Below are 19,843 nucleotides of genomic sequence, written 5' to 3' on the forward strand. Positions count from 1 at the left end.
GGTGTATGTCTCCGTTTTTTGGGATTTTTCGTTCTTTGTGAAGTGTAATCGTGATCCATGATCCGCATGCGTTAAAACTACAACTTCCACATTTGTCCACGTGTGTTGCCATAGTATTCATAAGCGAACCTGAGGATAGCGTGGATACTGCGTCATTGATAGGCGACAATGACCAGGGACCAGTCATTATTTAAAACTGGAATTTCTCTAGATTTACAAATCCTTGAGAACTTTTAAGATAACGTAAGTACACAACTACATGAAATATATAACACTGTGCAAGTGGTTTTTGGACATTTTATTAGTGTGCCTTTAACTGAATAGCGTTTGTGAATTCTATGTTATGCTTAACTATGATTTTTAACTAGGTTTAATATATCATGCAGCCGTGGAAAACAGTCTAATAATGCATTTCATGGACTCCCCTGGTGAAAAAAAAGCATATGCTGGTAGGTATGTTTTGATGCTGGTTTGAGGACCAGCATAAACCAGCATCCCAGCATCAAAACCTACCTACCAGCATATGCTGGTTTTTTCAACAGGGTCTCTCCGTGAAATGCACCACATCCGGTATTTTGCTGGTTAATCGCTTTTTAAAAAACGAATAGTCGACTAGAATCGACAAATTGTGACAGCCCTACTCTGCGCACCAAAAAAAAAAAAAATGTTTTATGCAGTGTACGCTATGTTGATTACTTTTATATTAGGTAACATTACTACTTATATTAACTAAAATATTAGTCAAACCACATTTTATACAAAAGGTTTTTTTTTTTTTTTTTTTTTTTTTACACATAGAAAATACCACAACTAATCCCAGTTGAATAATTATGTGCTTTTTTATTTTAAATTAATATCACTTCATTAAAATGTTTCAAAATCAATGCCACAGCAGCAGGTTATACATATAAAGTGAATAAATGCTTATTTTGGTCTCTGAACAACAAATCTGTAAGTTCAGTGTCAAGTATAAGTAATCACCAAGTTTCTATAAAAATGAGCTGTAAATATTTTATCAACAAACCAAACAATAACACAAGGCTAATGAGAAACAAGAGGTTATTAAGTTACACTTGATGCATATTTGTTGTTAAAAACATCAGTATGTTATACATAATCTTTGATTATAATTTCTATACTTCACAGACTGAGATTTTACCAGTTGCAGCTTTAAAATGTTCAAGTATGCAAGGTTATACATGACAGATTGCGCAAAAAAACAAGGCTTTTGTTTAAAATGACACAGGAGACAGCACACAAAAACGCTATGAAGATCATTTCCAAGTACATGGATTAATGCATAACATGGTAAATGCAAGAAAGTACTTGGTATTCAATCACAGTGGTTATAGTTTGACCTATGACTCTCACTCACGTCACAATAACTTTCAAAAAAAAAAAAAAAGTGTCAAGTTTCTCTATAAATGTCACACATGATAAAAAGAACAAAATTAATGTATATATATATATATATATTGATAAATAATGAATAAAAACATTGCTTCAAAGAAAGCACCTACTCACTTCACCCTGATCAGTGCAAATGTTAGACATAGAACATGTTAAATGAGCAATTTAGCATACATAAACTGTAATGCAATACAAAAATATCTCACAGGTCAAACTTTAAATTGGGTAGTGATAGTTTCTATAAAACGACACTTTAAATCCTTCATGTATGTTATATATGATTAACCTTGGTCCAATTTGGCATTTATGATACAAATACAAAACATATGGGGAAAGCATGATATAATTATATATCTATAATATTTTTAAATAAATATTCTGCCTTTAAATTGATCTAACATCTTGTTCTGAAAACATACACTAATGTAAACAGATTCATTATTTGTATAGGATATATCACTGATGCATATTAAGCCACCAAAACCCTCTTCATCACCGTCAGTCTGGGAGCTGTTGTCAAAGCTGCAGTAGCTGCTGGCAGAGGGTTTGTATGACATCTCTGTGCTCGTACAGGTACATCTGAGTCTCCCACAGCATGTCAACTAACACAGCGTCACTGACCTCATCCAGCATCACCTCCTGAGAGAGCTGAGGACTCAACCTGAAGCAGAAATGACATGAAATGTGAGAAGGAAGGGAGGAAATGAAAGGAATGAAAGTGCGTAAAAAGGTAGAAATGAAATTGAATGAGAGTTGGAAATGAAAGGAAACAGAATGTTAGGAGGGAGGAAATTGAAAAGACAGAAAGATGGAAAACAGGAAGGAAGGTAACAAAAGGTTGGGACAGAAGGGAACGATAGGAGGCATGAAATTAGTTTAAATCAAATATAGGAATGAAGGAAATAAAAGGTAGGAAGGAAGAAAGAAAGGGAAACTTACAGAAGAAGGAAATAATTTAAGTGAAAAGGAAGTAAAAAGGAAATTAAATGATAAAGAAAGAAGACGAAGACAAATAAGAGAAATTAAAAGAGGAAGGAAGGAAATAAAATGACAGAACAAGGGAAAATTAAATGAGAAGAAATGATGGATGGAATGAAGGTAGGAAGAAAGAAATGAAGAAAATGAATGGAGAAAAAGGAAGGAAATGACAAAAGGAAAGAAATTAGGTCAAATGTAGGAACATGAAGGAAGGAGGGAAATAAATAAAAGTAGGTAGATAGGAAGAAAGGTAGGTAGGAGATGAAATGGAAGGAAGTAAATGAGAGAGAAGTAGTAGTCAGGGTAGGTAGGAAGAAATGAAGAAAGGAAGCAGGAAGGGAAGAAAAGAAAGAAAGAAAGTGTAGGTACAGTAGGAAGGATGGATTGAAGCAGGAAGAGAAGGAAGGATGAAAGTGACGGAAGTAAAGAAAGAAGGAAAGAAAGATGGATGGAAGCAGAAAAAAAAGAAAGTAAGCAAGAAAGAGAAAGGGTAGGTAGGAAGGAATGAAGAAAGGTAGCAGGAAGGGAAGGAAGGACACGTAAAGAAAAAGAAAGGAAGAAAAAGAAAGACGGTAGGAAGGAAGAATGGAAGTAAAGAAAGAAAGAAAGAAAAAGAAAGAAATAGTAGGTAGGAAGGAAGGATGGATGGAAGTAAAGAAAAAGAAAGAAAGGGTAGGTACGAAGAAATGAAGAAAGAAAGAAAGAAAGGGTAGGTAGGAAGAAATGAAGAAAGAAAGAAAAAGAAAAAGAAAGGGTAGGTAGGAAGAAATGAAGAAAGAAAGAAAGGGTAGGTAGGAAGAAATGAAGAAAGAAAGAAAAGGGTAGGAAGAAATTAAGAAATTAAGAAAGAGAAAGGGTAGGTAGGAAGGAATGAAAGGTAGCAGGAAGGGAAGGAAGGACAAGTAAAGAAAAAGAAAGGAAGAAAAGAAAGACGGTAGGAAGGAAGAATGGAAGTAAAGAAAAAAGAAAGAAAGAAATAGTAAGAAAGAAAGAAAGAGAATGGGTAGGTCGGAAGTAATGAAGAAAGGAAGCAGGAAGGGAAGGAAGGACAAGTAAAGAAAGAAAGAAAAAAGAAAGTAGGTGTAAGCAGGAAGAAAGGAAGGAAGTAGGGATGGAAGCAGAAATAAAAGGAAGGACGGAAGTAAAGAAATGAATGGTAAGAAAATAAGAAAGAAAGAAAGGATGGAAGCAGAAAAAGAAAAAGCAAGAAATAAAGAAAAATAATGCGTAGGTAGAAAGGAAGCAGGAAGAGAATGTCAGATTACCTCACAGAACAGAAGGTGTGCAGAGATTTACATAATTCATAACATAACCGTTGAAATGAGGCTGTGAATGAGGGTCAGTGACTCACAACTGACCTGTGATAGTTTATATCGGCCATCTCACACCACGCTCTGGCTCGGTCCACAGCACAACCATCTGAGTCCGTACACTGACATAAAAACAAAAATAATGCGTTTAACAAAAAATAACACCATCACAAAAAAAGTTCCTAGAACTTGTACCTAAACCAGAATTACTAAGGCTATAGACAGGTGAGGTTTTTTTTTTTTTTTTCAGGGTTGGTAAACTCTGCAGAACTGCAGTTATCTAGGACCGAACTTGCCTACCCCTGACCTAAAACAGTGTTACTTCTGAAGAGGCCATTGAAGGTTTTTGTGAGGTTTGTATGCATAAACTTACACAATCCACAAGCATCTTGCCCAGTTCTCTGACACCAACAAAGGTCTTGGCCAGCTCCAGTGGATTCGATGGCCTGAAAACATCCACCGAGTTCACCGCCACCTGAGGAGGTTTACCGGTGCCCAATGAGACGACCACACCTAACCTGCACACCTCTGATTCACTGCCCTGATGGAACAAGAAAAAGATGGACACTTAACTAGAATACATTTACACCATAATCAGAGTTGACATCGTGTTTCAGTTGAAGCAGAAAAGTAGTAGTCCAAGGCCAGGGGTCCTGGAGGGCTGGTGCCCTGCAGAGTTTGGCTCCAACCCCAATTAAACACACCTAATCCAGCTAATTAAACTCTTACTAGGCATACTAGAATCTTCCTGGCAGGTGTGTTGAGGCAAGTTGGATCTAAACTCTGCAGGACACCGGCCCTCCAGGACCGAGTTTAGGCACCCCTGCATAGACTGTAGTGTTAAAGTATTAAGCCAGGGGTAACCAATCCTGCTCCTGGGCGTCCAACGTCCTTCAGAATTTAGCTTCAGCCAGCTCTAACACACTTGCCTGGAGGTTTCTAGGAAGTCTGAAAACCTGACTTAGCCAGTTCAGGTGTTTAATCAGGGTTGGAGCTAAACTCTGCAGGACAGTGACCCTGCAGGAAGAGGTTTGGATACCCCTTAAACCCAAAGTATGCTTCAGTTTTGTTGTTGTTTACCACTTTTCTACTTGAATTGGTGCCGGCGCTGAAGTCGGTGCTCCGCCAAGAGTGGCATTCATTCAGAACCAGCTCATGTTTCCACTGGCTGGGAACAGAACCCTCTATGTCACCAACCTCTGCAGTAGTGCCTCACTGCAGTACACAAGATCCAGGGGACAATTTTACATCAATATCCAGGGGGTGTAGATGGGTGGTTTAGGGATCAGGGGATGGAGACGGGTACGTCTAGGGATCAGGGGGTGGAGATGGGTAGGTTTAGGGATCAGGGGGTGGAGATGGGTAGGTTTAGGGATATGTCAGGTGGGAGGAGTTGGGTGGAGATGGGTAGGTTTAGGGATCAGGGGGTGGAGATGGGTAGGTTTAGGGATATGTCAGGTGGGAGAAGTTGGATTTTGAACCAACCTCGCCCTCTGGATCCTGTGTTCTGCGGTGAAGACCATCTCATCCGGTGACCAGAATCGCTTGTTATCTTTTAAAGAAGGAGAGCGTTGGTTTCTTCTGCCGACCACTACTGAACTGGCATATTCAATTGTTTTTCTTAATGTTGTTAATTTGCCTGAACTCCCACGGATTTTAAAAGCACCACCTTTCAAACTGCAGTCTGTAGTGGAAACTCTACCTACTGACGTCATAGGTTCCCTTGTTGAGACTAGCAAGATTTTAATGCCTGTTCAGAACCAGGATCTGGGCACTGGTCCAGGATTCTTTTGAGCTGAAAAGTGCAGCCTGGTTCCAAATTGGGCTCCAGCTTCGCCACCAGCCCCAGCCCCCGTGGAAAAGCGGTAATAGTCAAATCCAGTTGACAGTGTGCGCAAACACAGGCAACTGACACATTTGCACTAGAAAGTTTCATCCTTGTGCAGTGTCTGCACTATTTCTCTTTAGAAGATCTGATGATAAAATGTCTTTGTACTCTTTTAAACTAGAGTTGTGGGTATCTCTTGTCCCTCAAACAAGTGCTTGTCAACATGACCGTCTGTTGTTCTTGCTTCTCCAATAGTTTGAGGTTGTTGTTGATCAGTCTGTTCAGTTTCTTGACTTTGAAACAACATCCCATGCCAATGTTGCCATCTTGCAGACCAACTTTGAAAAAGTCATACTTGGTGCTAACAGTGGTGCATATACTTCTAATGGTGAAATTTAGTGCACAAGTAAATATCATAGTATACTTTGGGCTTTGGACATCTCTGATTTTCGAAACCCATTCAGAGTAAACAACTGGATTTTTTGGAATATATGATCTCTACTGAATCTAACTAAAACCCATTGTAAGAAATACTGGTGCTATTACAACATGATGTAGTAAATTACATTTCAAGCTAAAAATGAGTCTTGAAGAGGTAAGTCTTCTGACCAAATTTGTGTATCAGACCTGTGCCTTTAGGGCTTTGTTGTACTGGTGTATTTCTGTCATGGCATCTAGCGTTGGGTTATTGGCCAGCAGCCCTCCATCCAGAAAACGGCCCATTGGTCGAAAGTATGTGGGAGCGGCTCCACTGGAGCGGGCAGCACGCCAAACTAATTGCTCTAAAAAAAAGAGAATACGTCTGAGTGAAAGAATCAAGAGTGCACAAGATGATTAGCCTTCCACAAACAAACTAACGACCGCTTAGTTCCAACGTGAGCTACGACACGTACCAAGCACCAGAAATCTTGCATACTGTGATGTTTCCATTCTACACACACACTCTCCCTTTCTTTCACACACACACACACACCTTCATCCGTCACCTTCCTACGCTTTCTGGGAGGTCGAGTATATCCTACTACCAAAAGTTCTTCATCCTCCCATCCTGCAACAGCGACAATACAGCTTTACGCATCGTTTGAGATCGAGGATAACTAAGACACCCAGAGCGTGGCAACATGCTCATAAAGAGCAGGAGCATAAGTGTTTTTACCAGCACAAAGATAATTAACATAGTAATATTCTGAGAAGATATGCAAGAGATTTACCCTGCGGCACAGTAAGAGGTTGAAATGTGGCTGTAGATGTGTAGGGAGGGTCTCTTTGCAGGACCGGTGGGTCGTAATTACGAAACAGATGCAGTTCTCCAGGGTGTCTGTCTGCAAGAACGCTAGTCACCATTACTCTGAGAAAAACAGACAGAAGACGTATTAAAAACAAGCATTTTCTGAAGAATGTGTGATGCTGGCTTCCAAATTACACAAGTCTGAAAGCATGTTGGGCTTGTTCACATCAGATAAGATGTTCTGAGTCTTTTCTAGGGAATAGCTAGGCAGTTATCAGGGCATTCTGGGTAGCTGCAAGGGCATTGTCAGAATGTTCTTAGTGGTTGCATATGTGTTTTAGGTAGCTGGAAATTAGCCATGTGTCCACCAAAGCATTTTTCCTGAGGCTACCATATTTTTTAAATTGCTTTCAATGGGAGTGCAGTGTTTTTTAAAACGCCACAGAGTGTGACGAGACACTGAGCCTTTATTTCTAAGCACCGAGAGTTGAAGATTGTTCAACTTTGGGTGAAATGCATTGCTCATCACTGTCACTTTTCAGTCAGCTAACCAATCACAAAAGAAGAAGAGCGGGGTATATACCACACCATCCAACCATCACCCTGCTTGTACTACGACCCAAACAACAATGGAGAAGCTAATATTGCTTGTCTCCAAGTGTTCGTGTCTTTACCAGATGGAATTCCCTAACTACCACTTGGTAGCTTTGGTGGACTTGCGGCCTTAGGGTGATCTGAGTCGTTGCTGGGTCATTGCTTAGGTGTTCTAGTGGTTTATGGCATTGTTTGGTCATTGAAAAGATGTTCTGGGTCTTTCAAAGACGATTCGTAGGAAGTTCTGCATAGTGGCAAGGCAGTAGTTAAGTGTTTCAGATGGTTACTAAGGCAGTGCTAAGATGTTCTGATTCGTAACATTGGTATTTTGGGTGGTTGCCAAACAGTTGTTAGGGCATTTCAGATGGTTACTAAAGCATTGCTAAGATGTTCTGAGTGGTAACACTGGTAATTTAGGTGACTGCCAAACAGTTGTAAGGTTGTTCTGAGTGGTTGCTTGAGCATAGCTTAGGTTTCTAGTAGCCAATAGGACATTTGTAGGCAGTTGAACGGATGTTGAGAGTATTTGCAAGATAAAAAATAGTTGCTAGGGTGTTCTGGTGAGGAATTTGTTGTTTGGTTTCATTAAAATCCCAAACCTTATGTGTAAGTACCTGGGGTGTGTGACGTCCGTCATCTTGGTATGTTCTCCAAACTCATTCTTGAGAAATTCCTCCAGAGGGCCAGACTCGTATGGTCGAGAACCTTTAAATACCTGTTCCTTCATTCTGAAGTACAGACAGCGCAGATACTCCATCGATTTACCTGTTGCAGTATACAATAAATGTAATTATGCCAGGGGCGTAGGAAAAGGGAACAGAGTGGATATGGCCCAGAGGCTGAGTGGGGCATTCCCACCAATGAATGTGATTTTGAGAGGGAGGGGTTCTGTTAGGGGCCCCTAATGACTCCAATGAATTATGCTGATGAATGTACACACTTAAAGTCACCAAGAACTTTTATAAAAAGGGACATTCTGATTCTGAATATCGATTGGTCAATACAGTGTTATAACTCTATTCAAACACTACATACTACATTATATACCGTGTACAATAGCGAGGGCCAGTATGCCACCAGTGCTAGTCCCAGACACCCAGTCAAAGAGTTCCCTGATGGGCCGTCCAGCCTGTTTCTCCAAAGCGATCAACATCTGGATCAGAACCAGTCCCTTTATTCCTCCACCATCTAAACACAGCAATCTGTCCACTCTTGAGAAAAAGAAAAGCAAGTGAGTGATCAGTTCTGTGTAGGCTTGTTCTCAACGTTAAATGCATGTAACATACTTGCTTCCTGTCTTGAGCCCATCAACCTCTGCAAATCCACGACTCATGGCCGTGACAGCTGCCGCCACGTGCATGATGTCATCAAACCCTGTAGACCAGTTATGGGTGAGTTGTAAAATGAGTGAACGAAACTACAGGCTGATTCTATCATAGATTTGCAATACCTAGATACCGCTGTTGCCACTTATTGTGATACGCAAGCAAGTCCGTCAAATCGTAAAGGTCAATATTTACACGTAAACACATGCTGATGATGCAACAGGCATCATGCTCTGTCAGCATTCTCAAGTGTGTAACACTACCCACTTTTGTCCCGCCGGTTTGCATCACTGGCCATACAGTTTATGTCTGTGTAATTATAGTAGGCCGGTGAATGATTGTTTGAGTTCAACCCAAAATGTTGACCTTTCCAAGATGGCAGCTGCTGTTGACAAATCTGGATTAGCCAAATGGGGCATCTGGGTATGCAAATCTGATTTCTATGACCACAGGAAGCTTTAAATAAAACAATTAGGTTTCGTAATACAAGCAGCACAGAAATAAAATGTAAAACAAGAAAGACAAGAAGGTTTTGGAACAAAGTCACACATGTTTCAACATAAAAAGAACAGAATACAACTGAAGGACAGAAGTGAAAGATACTGTCAGGAAAGCTATACATTTGGGGGCGTGGCTTTACCTATGCCAGGAGGCGGAGCTTTGTTGACACTGGGTATAGGGCTGTTGAGGGAAGGGGGGGTGACACCGCTCGACCCCTACACTACACAGCATGTTCAAGAGCACCTTACGGTTGGGCCCTTCAGCATAAGCGCAGGATTAGACACACGCATGCCGTCACACCCACACCATGCACACGGAACAAAGAAAGAGTATGCGTTGACTGAATGCATGAATGACAAAACAAAACAGCATGACATTTCATTTTAAGTTAAACACCTAGATGTGCAAAAACAGTCACGACAGCCAAGCTGTTACATAATATCGGACAGCTTCTGCCGGTTTTTCCAGAGAACAACTACTGTAGATTGAAGACATTTCCCGTTTTTTTTTTTTCATATTTAATTTTTTTTGGAACCACTTGTCATTACATTCTAAATAAATAAATACATTTCAAATAAATAAATAAATAATATATTTGTAAATATATATTAAAGAAATTTTTTTTTTTTTTAACAAATGTTTATTTTTAAATTACTAAATACAAGAATGTTTTAAATAAAATTCCTTGAATTGGTAAACAATTTTTTTTTTAATTATATAAATAAATAAATACTCAAAACTAATCTCCTGGTGGCTTTAGAAACATAAAATGTGCTGCAACTGGCTGAGAAATCAAACACTTTAACTTTAAAGCAAAACCAAAGCAAATTAGTGAGTTAACAAATGACCTGCACACAAACTTGAATTGTGTGCTGTTGCCCATTTGTATATATGCATATCAACTCATTTCATGGTGGTTTATGGTTAGATAATGTTATTCTTGCATGCAAACACCTCAAAAGATGTCATGCAGCACACTTAGGTTGACAGATAAGACCCTGGTGATATTGGGCATCTAGAAATTGAGGTTTAATGTCACATCTCTCTCTGTCTCTCTCACCCTTGCTGGTACGGGCTGCAATGAGTCCTGGTGTCTCTCCCAGGTCATTGTGAACTTCGACATCTGCTCCAAACACAATGAGAGCTTTGATCAGGTCCATGTGGTCCAACTGTTGACCCAGAGGATACAGCATATAATAATTAAAAAAAGGGCTTTTTATACCACCAGTTTCTGTTAGCTTTAAACATTTTTTTTTTGCTTTTTAAATATAAAATTCTCACATTTAATTTGTTTGCAAAAATTTAATTTTACTTATTTTTGTGCCCACCATTGTTTTTGATAAATAAAACTACAGAAATCTTTTTTATTGAAATGAAGCTGGAATAAAATAAAATATAAATATTAGATGAAAAACCAGATTAAATTGGAGTACTAATGAAAGTATTAATTTGAAAAGTACTAAATTAAAGTTAAATATAAATATAAATATAAATATATATATATAAATATATATTACAAAAACTAAAATGTAACTAAAATGTACAAATTTAAAACAGAAAATAATAACAGAAAAAGAAACTTTAAAGTATCAAATTAATTTATAAATAATATTCACATAACACTGCAACAGATAATTTTACCCTATATTTAAAAATAAAATAATTATAAAAAACAACTATTTTTGCCAAAAAGTCTTATTACCATAATGCAATTAAACTAAAGTTAAATATAAATATAAAAAAACTAATAAAAATGAAAATAGAAAAATACCAAAACTACAATTTTACAAAATAAAAATTCAAAAACAGAAAATATTAAAAGCAAATTTTAAATAATAAATTAATTTAATTTGATCAATAAGATTAAAATAGCACTGTACCAGATCATTTTACCCCATATTTAAAATGATTTAAAATTTTTTTAAATGCTTGCCAAAGTCTTATTACCATAACGCAATTCAACTAAATTAAATATAAATATAAAAAACTAATAAAAATGAAAAAAGCAAAACAAAAGCAAATTTAAAAATATGAAATTAATTAATTATTTTAAAATGATATTGAAATAGCACTGTACCAGATCATTTTAAATATTTAAAATATTTTTAAATAATTTAAATATATATATTTAAAAATAAAATTATAATTAGATTATAAAAATCTACCATAATGCAATTAAACTAAAGTTAAATTAATAAAAAATAATTAAAAAAAACAATTAAAAAAATAAAACAAAAAAAATATTAAAAGCAAATTTAAATTTGATAAATGATATTAAAATAACACTGTACCAGATCATTTTACCCCATATTTAAAAATAAAGTTATAATTACATGATAAAAAAAAAAAACTATTTTTGCCAAAAAGTCTTATTTCCATAAAACAATTAAACTAGAGTTAATTGGAAATATAAATATAAAAAAAAAAAAGTGAAAAGTGAAAATAATAAATAATTAAATTTAAATAATAAAATACCAAGACTAAAATTTCAAGAAAATTTCAAAGGAAAATAGAAAACAGAAAATAATAAAAGCAAATTGAAAATATTAAATAAAATTTTAAAACTACTAATAAAATAACACTGAAAAATCTACAATTGTTGGCAGTCTTATTACCATGAAGAAATTAAATAATTTTGGATGTGTTTAATTATATATTAAAATATATATTAAAAATATATATATATATATATATATATATATATATATACATACATACATACATATATATATATATATATTTTTTTTTTTTTCTCTCATATATATTGGGGTGAAATACGAGCCAGAAATGTTCTTGACAGGCTTTATGAAATTCTCTGTCATACCTTCATGGCGAGGTGCAGTGCTGTGTTCCCATCCAGACCCTTAATGTTGGGGTCAGCTCCATGGGTCAGCAGTGTCATTGCGGCCTCAAAGCGCCCCCTCTTGGTCAGGATGTGTAACGGACTCTCTCCGGTCTTACTCAGGTAGTTAATGTTACATCCTCTGTCCAGCAGCACACGGCTCATCTATAAAGAGAAAACACAGGCCAATTAAATAACTAAAAAACAGAACTTCTCAAGTTCAAAAAAAACAGGAAGCATTCCTGACCTCAGCAGTTTTGGCCCAGTGAAGAGGCGTTCCACCATAAAGCGGATCCTCTGCCAAAAGTTGATTTGGGTTGGTGCTTAAAATTGCTTCGGCACAACTAAAGGAGCGAGACTGCGTTAGAAGACCACAGTGAATTATTAAACAAAAAGTAAAGAGAAGATTGCTCAGCACCTTTTCTCACTATACTTCATGGCGGTGTGGATTGGATAGCCGTTGCTTCCCATGACGTCACAGCGGGCTCCGCCTCCAAGCAGGCCCTTGACCGCCTCCACCCTCCCCAGACGGCATGCAATGTGGATCGGTGTTTCCCCGGCGGCGTTCAGCTCGTTCACACCCATGCACATCTGGGCACACAAAACCTACGAGCGACAAAAAATACGTAACAAATTCTGCATACAGAAGACAGTATGTAAGCCCCAAGTTGACCTCTCACCTCTATAACAATAGCAGAGTCTTGTTTAGCAGCACAGTGCATGGGCGTCTCTCCGTTCTTGTCCTTGATGTCCGTACGTGCCTGACACTCCTCCAGGAGCTCTCGTACACAGGCCACATCTCCTCTCTCGCACGCCAGATGCAGTGGGGTCTGACCCTGGGCGTTACGGGCGTTCATCTGACTGCGAGGGACCACAAACAAACTTTTTTTCTCATGAGGTTAGGTTAAAAATGGTGAAGTTTTTATCTAACTTATGCATTTTTTAGGGCCCTATGATTTCCACGATGCACAAAATGTGGACAGAATCACAGAACCCAGTCATAAAAATGAAATTTACTGTATAAGACAGAATTTGACAAATTTGGATGAATAAATCAAAAGTAGGTCAGTACACTAATTAAGTGCACTATTTAAATATGAATTCTGCATCTGTGCATCTATGTGTAAATAAAAGTTCGGTTTAACCTGAAGAAACTGTGACAGAAATATATTACTTATGCATATAAGAAATATATTACTTATATTACATAATGTTAGTACAACTACTAATAATACAAGTATTATTAAAACATTATTTTTCAAAGAAATATCTACCAGAAATTATTTTCTATAAAAAAGTAAGTAGTATTTCTAAAAAAAGAAATAAATCAAATAATATATATTTTATATATATATATATATATATATATATATATATATATATATATATATATATATATATATATATATTATGTATATTTCTTAGTGACTACTTATTGACTTTTGTTTAATATTTTTTAATTTAACAGAAAACAGAGTCTAGAAAAATTAAAACAGAATTTAAGGAAAAAAAGAATAAAACCGATTTCATAGGACCTTATTATTGTATGTATATGTATATGTATGTGTATTTTTTATATATATATATATATATAGAGAGAGAGAGAGAGAGAGAGAGAGAGAGAGAGTTAGATTAATAGATATAGAAAAGAGTACAAAACCCAAAAATAATAATAATAATAATAATAATTATAATAATAATTTAAAATAGTATTTAGCTGATTATTTCTATATTTTTAATTTAGCTTTATGAACTCTTAATTGAGAGACGACATGGAATATTTGGTCTTGTAAAAATTAAATCACAGGACCATTTAAAATGAGGTAATAAAGGCAAAAAGGTGCTTAAAACAGTATATATATATATATATATATATATATATATATATATATATATATATATATATATATATATAAACAGTATATATCTATATATATATATATATATATATATATATATATATATATATATATATATATATATATATATATATATATATATATATATATATATATATATAAATAAAAACAAATTAACTAAACCAATTTTAATTAAACTAAACTGAATTAAAATATTTTAAATAAACTTACATTTAGTTTAGCTTGATGTTTTAAAATAACTACAAAAAAATAGTAATTTTCATTTTAAAACATTTCAATATTTAAAACACACACAAACATTCATATACATATATACTGTATATGGTTAATTTCAAATTTATATAAATATATTCATATATTAATATTAATATGTATTTTTTTAATTAATGCAAATAAAATAAAAAATGGACATGCCTTAACCAGGGTTTTTATATATATATATATATATATATATATATATATATAAATATTTTAAATAAACCTTCTCATTTACATGTAGTTTGACTTAATGTTTTATAACTAAAAAATAAATTAGTAAAAAATAATAACTTTTTTTTACAATAACTAAAACAAAAACAAAAAAAGTTAATTTTTTTTGTATCATTTAAAAAAAAACAAAAAAACGGTACATTTAATTTAATTTAATTAACCCTTTAACTCTCACCCCTATTTTTGAACAAAGACGTGAATGTGCACTATCCAAACTTAAATTGTTATTATTCATGAACAAATACATTTTCTAATATGATAAATTTTGAGGTTTTAAACCTTCGACTGATATATAATTTATGATAATTTCTAAAACATGATAGGGAAAAAAGCAATGAAAAACTTTTTGTGACAAAGCTCAGAACTCCTGTTATGATGCAGATTTTTGATGTGCACTCTTGTCATAAATTAATCTATTACTGTTCCTACATAATATGTAACAAAAAACAGTGGTAAACTATACATTTAGGACCTTTCCAACAATATATAGTTTGTCATGATTACATTAGGATTTAATTGTAATATAGTAAAGGGACGCCTAAGTTTGTCAGGGTCCCTCTGACAGTTAAAAGTGCTTAGTTTAGCGTTTCTGACAGTTAAAAGGTTAAAAAAAAATACTATGTGGAAACTTTTCAGATACAGCACGTGTGAGCTTTGAACTTTGTCCTTTTCTAGTTGTCTCACCTCAAAACGTAATTGTGTTTGAGACAATCTCTCAATCCAGTATCCACTGCGACGTGGGCCGAGCTCCAGTCGGGGTGATTCCGCACGCAGTCCACGATTGGCTGGAACATCTCAGGTTTCAGCGGTGGGCGGAGCATCTCATAAAATGGGCGGAGCTTGAGGGCATACTGAGGAAACCAATTCATGGCATCCTCCTCTGACGCTACCTGAAACATCCTGAGCACAAAGAGAACAAAATCAGTTCCTGTTATTTTGGCACCCACACATAATGTGCAAATGAAGTCGACAACAATGGAAAGCCATATTCAGGGTGGTGGCGTTATTTAATGAGTGTTCGGCTCCACAATGGCTCTTTGTGATCAAGGCATCCCACTGCTGGTTAGTCATGTGCTGATGGGAAATCAAATCTATTTGACATGCTGTGAAGCAATATGGGAGTTTCTGCAAGATTATGATGAAATCACAGGACCTTTGTGACTTTTAGAGGAAACTAATTTATTAACTGAAGATGAAGCTTAACTAAAGGGTCTCACCTCAGAGCCACAGATGAAGACTCGGGGCAGAGAAGCAGGCAGTCCCATGAACGGCTCTGCTGGTTCTTGTACAGGACCAGTCGGCCCTCCTGTTTCAGTAGCACTTTGCCATTATAATCTGACAGCTGCACGTCCCTCACACGGTAAGGGTTGGAGAACAGAGTCGACACGGAGCTCACCGTGTCCAATATACGGCCCAGGAACTGCATGGTGACCTGGGGTAAGAGAAGGAAGTGGAAAGCTGATGCATCAGTGATTCTTCCAGTCATCTGAGATTACTGGTTAAGAATTAAAAATTACTGTACCTTTCATCTTCCCTATTAAATACAAATATTATATACTTACACAATTTTTTTATATTATTTGAAAATTCCCTATTTTGCACTGTTTACCTTGATAGGATAGATAGATAGATGATAAAGAGTTTCAATATAAATTCAGTTAATACATGATTTTTGTTACATTATACATACACATTAATAAATGCATAATGATTTTATGTTATTAAATTATGTATTTCATATAAAATTCTTTCTGTATTCATTTTGTATTATTCAGTCTTATAATTTTCATGTCACACACACACATATCTTTAAATATATGTCTGTGTATACGTTTCAATATAAATTATTTTTTATGATTTGTAGTAAGTTTATACATATACACATATATGTGTGTGTGCGTTTACAGAATAATAACATTATTATTATTATTATTATTATTATATTAATAAACATATTAATAATAACTGTATTAAACAATGATATTATTATTCTTATATAATTTTAGTTTTTTTAAAGGAGCCCCTTATGCTCAGCAAAGTTCCTTTTATTTGATCAAAAATACAGAACAAAAAATTAATATTATGAAATATTATTGCAATTTAAAATAATAGTTTTCTATTTTATTGTACTTAAAAATATAATTCTTTCCTGAGATGCAAAACTGAATTTTCAAAAGATTCAAAATATAAATCTTTTCTAACGATTTAAGTATTCATTATCACTTTTTATGCATTTAACACATCCTTGGTGAATAAAAGTAACAATTTCTTTCAAAAAAAGAAATAATAAAAAAAATAAAAGAATACAAATTTATTAACCACAAACTTTAAACGGTAGTGTATATTGCTACAAAATATTCCTATTGTAAATAAATGCTGTTTTATTCATCAAAGAATCCTGAAAAAAAGTATCACAGGTTCCAAAAAAATATTAAGCAGCACAACTGTTTCAAACATTGATAATAAATGAACATATTAGAATATTAGGATCATGTGACACTGAAGACTGGAGTAATGGTGCTGAAAATTCAGCTTTAGGTCACAGGGATATATTACATTTTAAACCATATTAAAATAGAATCCACTTTTTTACAATAGCAATAATATTTCACAATTTTACTATTTACTATTTCTGTTTTTTGTTTTTTTTTAATCAAATAAAAGCAGCCTTGATAAGCAGAAAATACTTCTTTAAAAACATTCAAAATCTGATCCCAAAATATATATATATATATATATATATAATACACACACTACCGTTCAAAAGTTTGGGGTCAGTAAGACTTGTAATAGTCTTTAAAGAAGTCTCTTATGCTCATCAAGGCTGCATTTATTTGATTAAAAATATAGAAAAAAAACAGTAATATTGCAAAATATTTTTACAATATAAAATAATGTTTTTTATTTTAACATACTTTAAAATAGAATTTATTCCTGTGATAAAAAGCTGATTTTTATCAGCTGTTACTCCGGTCTTAAGTGTCACATGATCCTTCAGAAATCATTCTAATATGCAGATTTATTATTAGAATGATCAATGTTGGATAATATCAACAGTTGTGCTGCCAAATATTTTTTGGAACCTGTGATTTTTTTTTTTTTTTTTTTTCAGGATTCTTTCATGAATAACAAGTTTAAAAAGTACAGTGTTTATTCAAAATAGAAATATTTTATAACAATGTAAATTATTTATTATTAACTTTTAATAAACTTTTTAATTATTAACTTAATACATCCTTGGTGAATAAAAGTATTAATTTCTTAAAAAAAAAAAAAAAAAAAGAAGCAATAAAAATGTACTGACCCCAAACTTTTGAACGGTAGTGTATATATATATATATATATATAAACTTAGTTTTGATTTTCATAACTTTCAAAACATATTTCATAGCCAATATGTATGTTTTAAAGTTTCAAAAGTCATAATTAGGTCATAATATCATAGGATTTGTTTCTCCTTCTCTCTTGAAAATTTTATTAATCTATTTTTTTTCTTTCATTTTATTTTTATTATATTCTAGATATTTCCAGACATTCCAGCACTGTGGAAATACTTATAATTTTACTTTTCCTCACTAAGCAATATATATTAAATCAAGATATATTTTGGGGTGAAACAATACTTTAAGATACATGAAGTGATATACCAAAATACTGCATGGATGAGCCTATGCATCAGGGGTCACCAAACTTGTTCCTGGAGGGCCGGTGTCCTGCAGAGTTTACCTCCAACTTTCCTCAACACACCTGCCTGGAAGTTTCAAGTATACCTAGTAAGACCTTGATTAGCTGGTTTAGGTGTGTTTGATTAGGGTTGGAGCTAAACTCTGCAGGGACACCGGCCCTCCAGGACCGGATCTGGTGACTCCTGCTATACATCAAGGGTGTCCAATCCTGCTCCTAGAGGGCCAATGTCCCGTAGAGTTTAGCTCAAATACACACTCACCAGACAGCAGCTTCAGGTGTGTTTAACCAGGGATGGAGCTACAGTAAACTGCAGAACAGTTGCCCTCCAGGAACAGGTTTTGACACCCCTGCTATTCATTATCAGTATGTGACATTAAAATAAGCAGGGAGGAGCTGAGTCAAAAGAGAAAGCTACTTGATCAAACTGTTGCGGTTGTAAAGTGACTAGTACAAATGAGGCTAAATTACTTCTGACTAAAATTGCAACCACAGGAGCGTTTGCATTTGACTACAAACGTTCAATATTTGGTTTGATAATGAGGTGTGTGTTAGTTGTGTGCGTTCAATACACTCATCTCGCAACTTAGCGTTAAACTGTTAGCATTTGACAGCTCGCAGTTTCTTCCCTGGCTTTTCATTCTCACTATACAGATGCTGACAAAAAACAAAACTTGTTTCTCGGAACTCTGCCTACCACAAACCAGTTTGGCAGTCAATCACCCATGTAGGACCAAATGATAAGCCACCAAATGTCAGCACTCGTTTTAAAACAAATACCACACTTATAATTCTCACTCAAAAATACACCTCTTAATCTATATTAAATCTTACCCTTCGCTAAACGCCTTACCTTTTCGCTATTTCATTATCTCGTACGGCTGCGAACAGCTATTCACACTCAGCAGAACGCTGACTTTTGATAGGACACATCAACAATCATTGTATCACAACCAACCTTGTAAGCTTGACTGACAGGCGTCAAACCCAATCAGCAACCGAGTTTCCAGTGCGCAAACGCGATTCTAGCCTATGAGGCTGAGGGGGCGTTTTTTTGTCGACAAAAAGCGGCTTCAGTAGGATTAACACATATTAAATATTTAATATGAGCTATAAGTGGGAACAGTTTCGAGACTTTTCAGATAACAACCCGTTTTTGAAATAAATATATTAAATATATATTTACTAAAAACGTAAAAATAAACATTAGAAAAGGTTCTGTGTAGATATTCCCTTTAGGCTGTCGCGTAAAACCTCCTGCAAAGTTCTGGGAACGATACATTTATGTTGGTGTTATGCATATATGAAGAACCGTTTTCAGAACGTTCTTACGTGGTTACAAAATAACCGAACTTTACATTGGAACGTTAGCAGAACGTTCTATTTTTGTCTGATACTTTTCAGAATGGCTTGAGAAAGCCTGACCTGGCCTGACCTTTCTTTTCTTAAACGTGACTTACAATTTCCAAATGATTTATTATAAGCTCATAATAAGTTTATGATAAATTAAAACCCAACAGATAAGAAAAGGTCACTGGAATGTTTTTTTGAACACATCTGAGTACGACTCGTCAGCAGCTTGTCATTTAGAACATTTCGTTTTGACTTGGAAACATTCATTTCTTAAAACAGAAACATTTTCGTGGTGTCGCAAGCAGATGTGTGCAACTTGCACTCCTTTTTTTCATTTTAAGGGACATGAGAAATCAAATTTGCCTTGATCTTTTGGCATATAAGAGGTCTTTGTACTAGGGCTGGCAAACGGTTAATCACG

At 34.8% G+C, this 19,843-nt stretch overlaps 1 protein-coding gene across 1 annotated transcript; it reads right to left on the bottom strand.

Moving 5' to 3' along the window:
• Window positions 1–820: 820 nt before the first annotated feature.
• pla2g6 (phospholipase A2, group VI (cytosolic, calcium-independent)) lies at window positions 821–19,027 on the bottom strand. Its single transcript, XM_051095160.1, is given in 18 exon segments — window positions 821–2,071; window positions 3,747–3,820; window positions 4,072–4,239; window positions 6,154–6,308; window positions 6,738–6,874; window positions 7,963–8,113; window positions 8,396–8,559; window positions 8,635–8,722; window positions 9,314–9,371; window positions 9,373–9,431; window positions 10,235–10,343; window positions 11,999–12,181; window positions 12,264–12,360; window positions 12,435–12,622; window positions 12,697–12,877; window positions 15,070–15,285; window positions 15,603–15,817; window positions 18,923–19,027. Coding segments are annotated over 17 exon segments (2,382 nt in total). The 5' UTR covers window positions 15,812–15,817; window positions 18,923–19,027; the 3' UTR covers window positions 821–1,926.
• Window positions 19,028–19,843: the final 816 nt, after the last annotated feature.

This window comes from Labeo rohita, chromosome 22 (assembly GCF_022985175.1).
Source record: "Labeo rohita strain BAU-BD-2019 chromosome 22, IGBB_LRoh.1.0, whole genome shotgun sequence".
Lineage (NCBI taxonomy): Eukaryota > Metazoa > Chordata > Actinopteri > Cypriniformes > Cyprinidae > Labeo > Labeo rohita.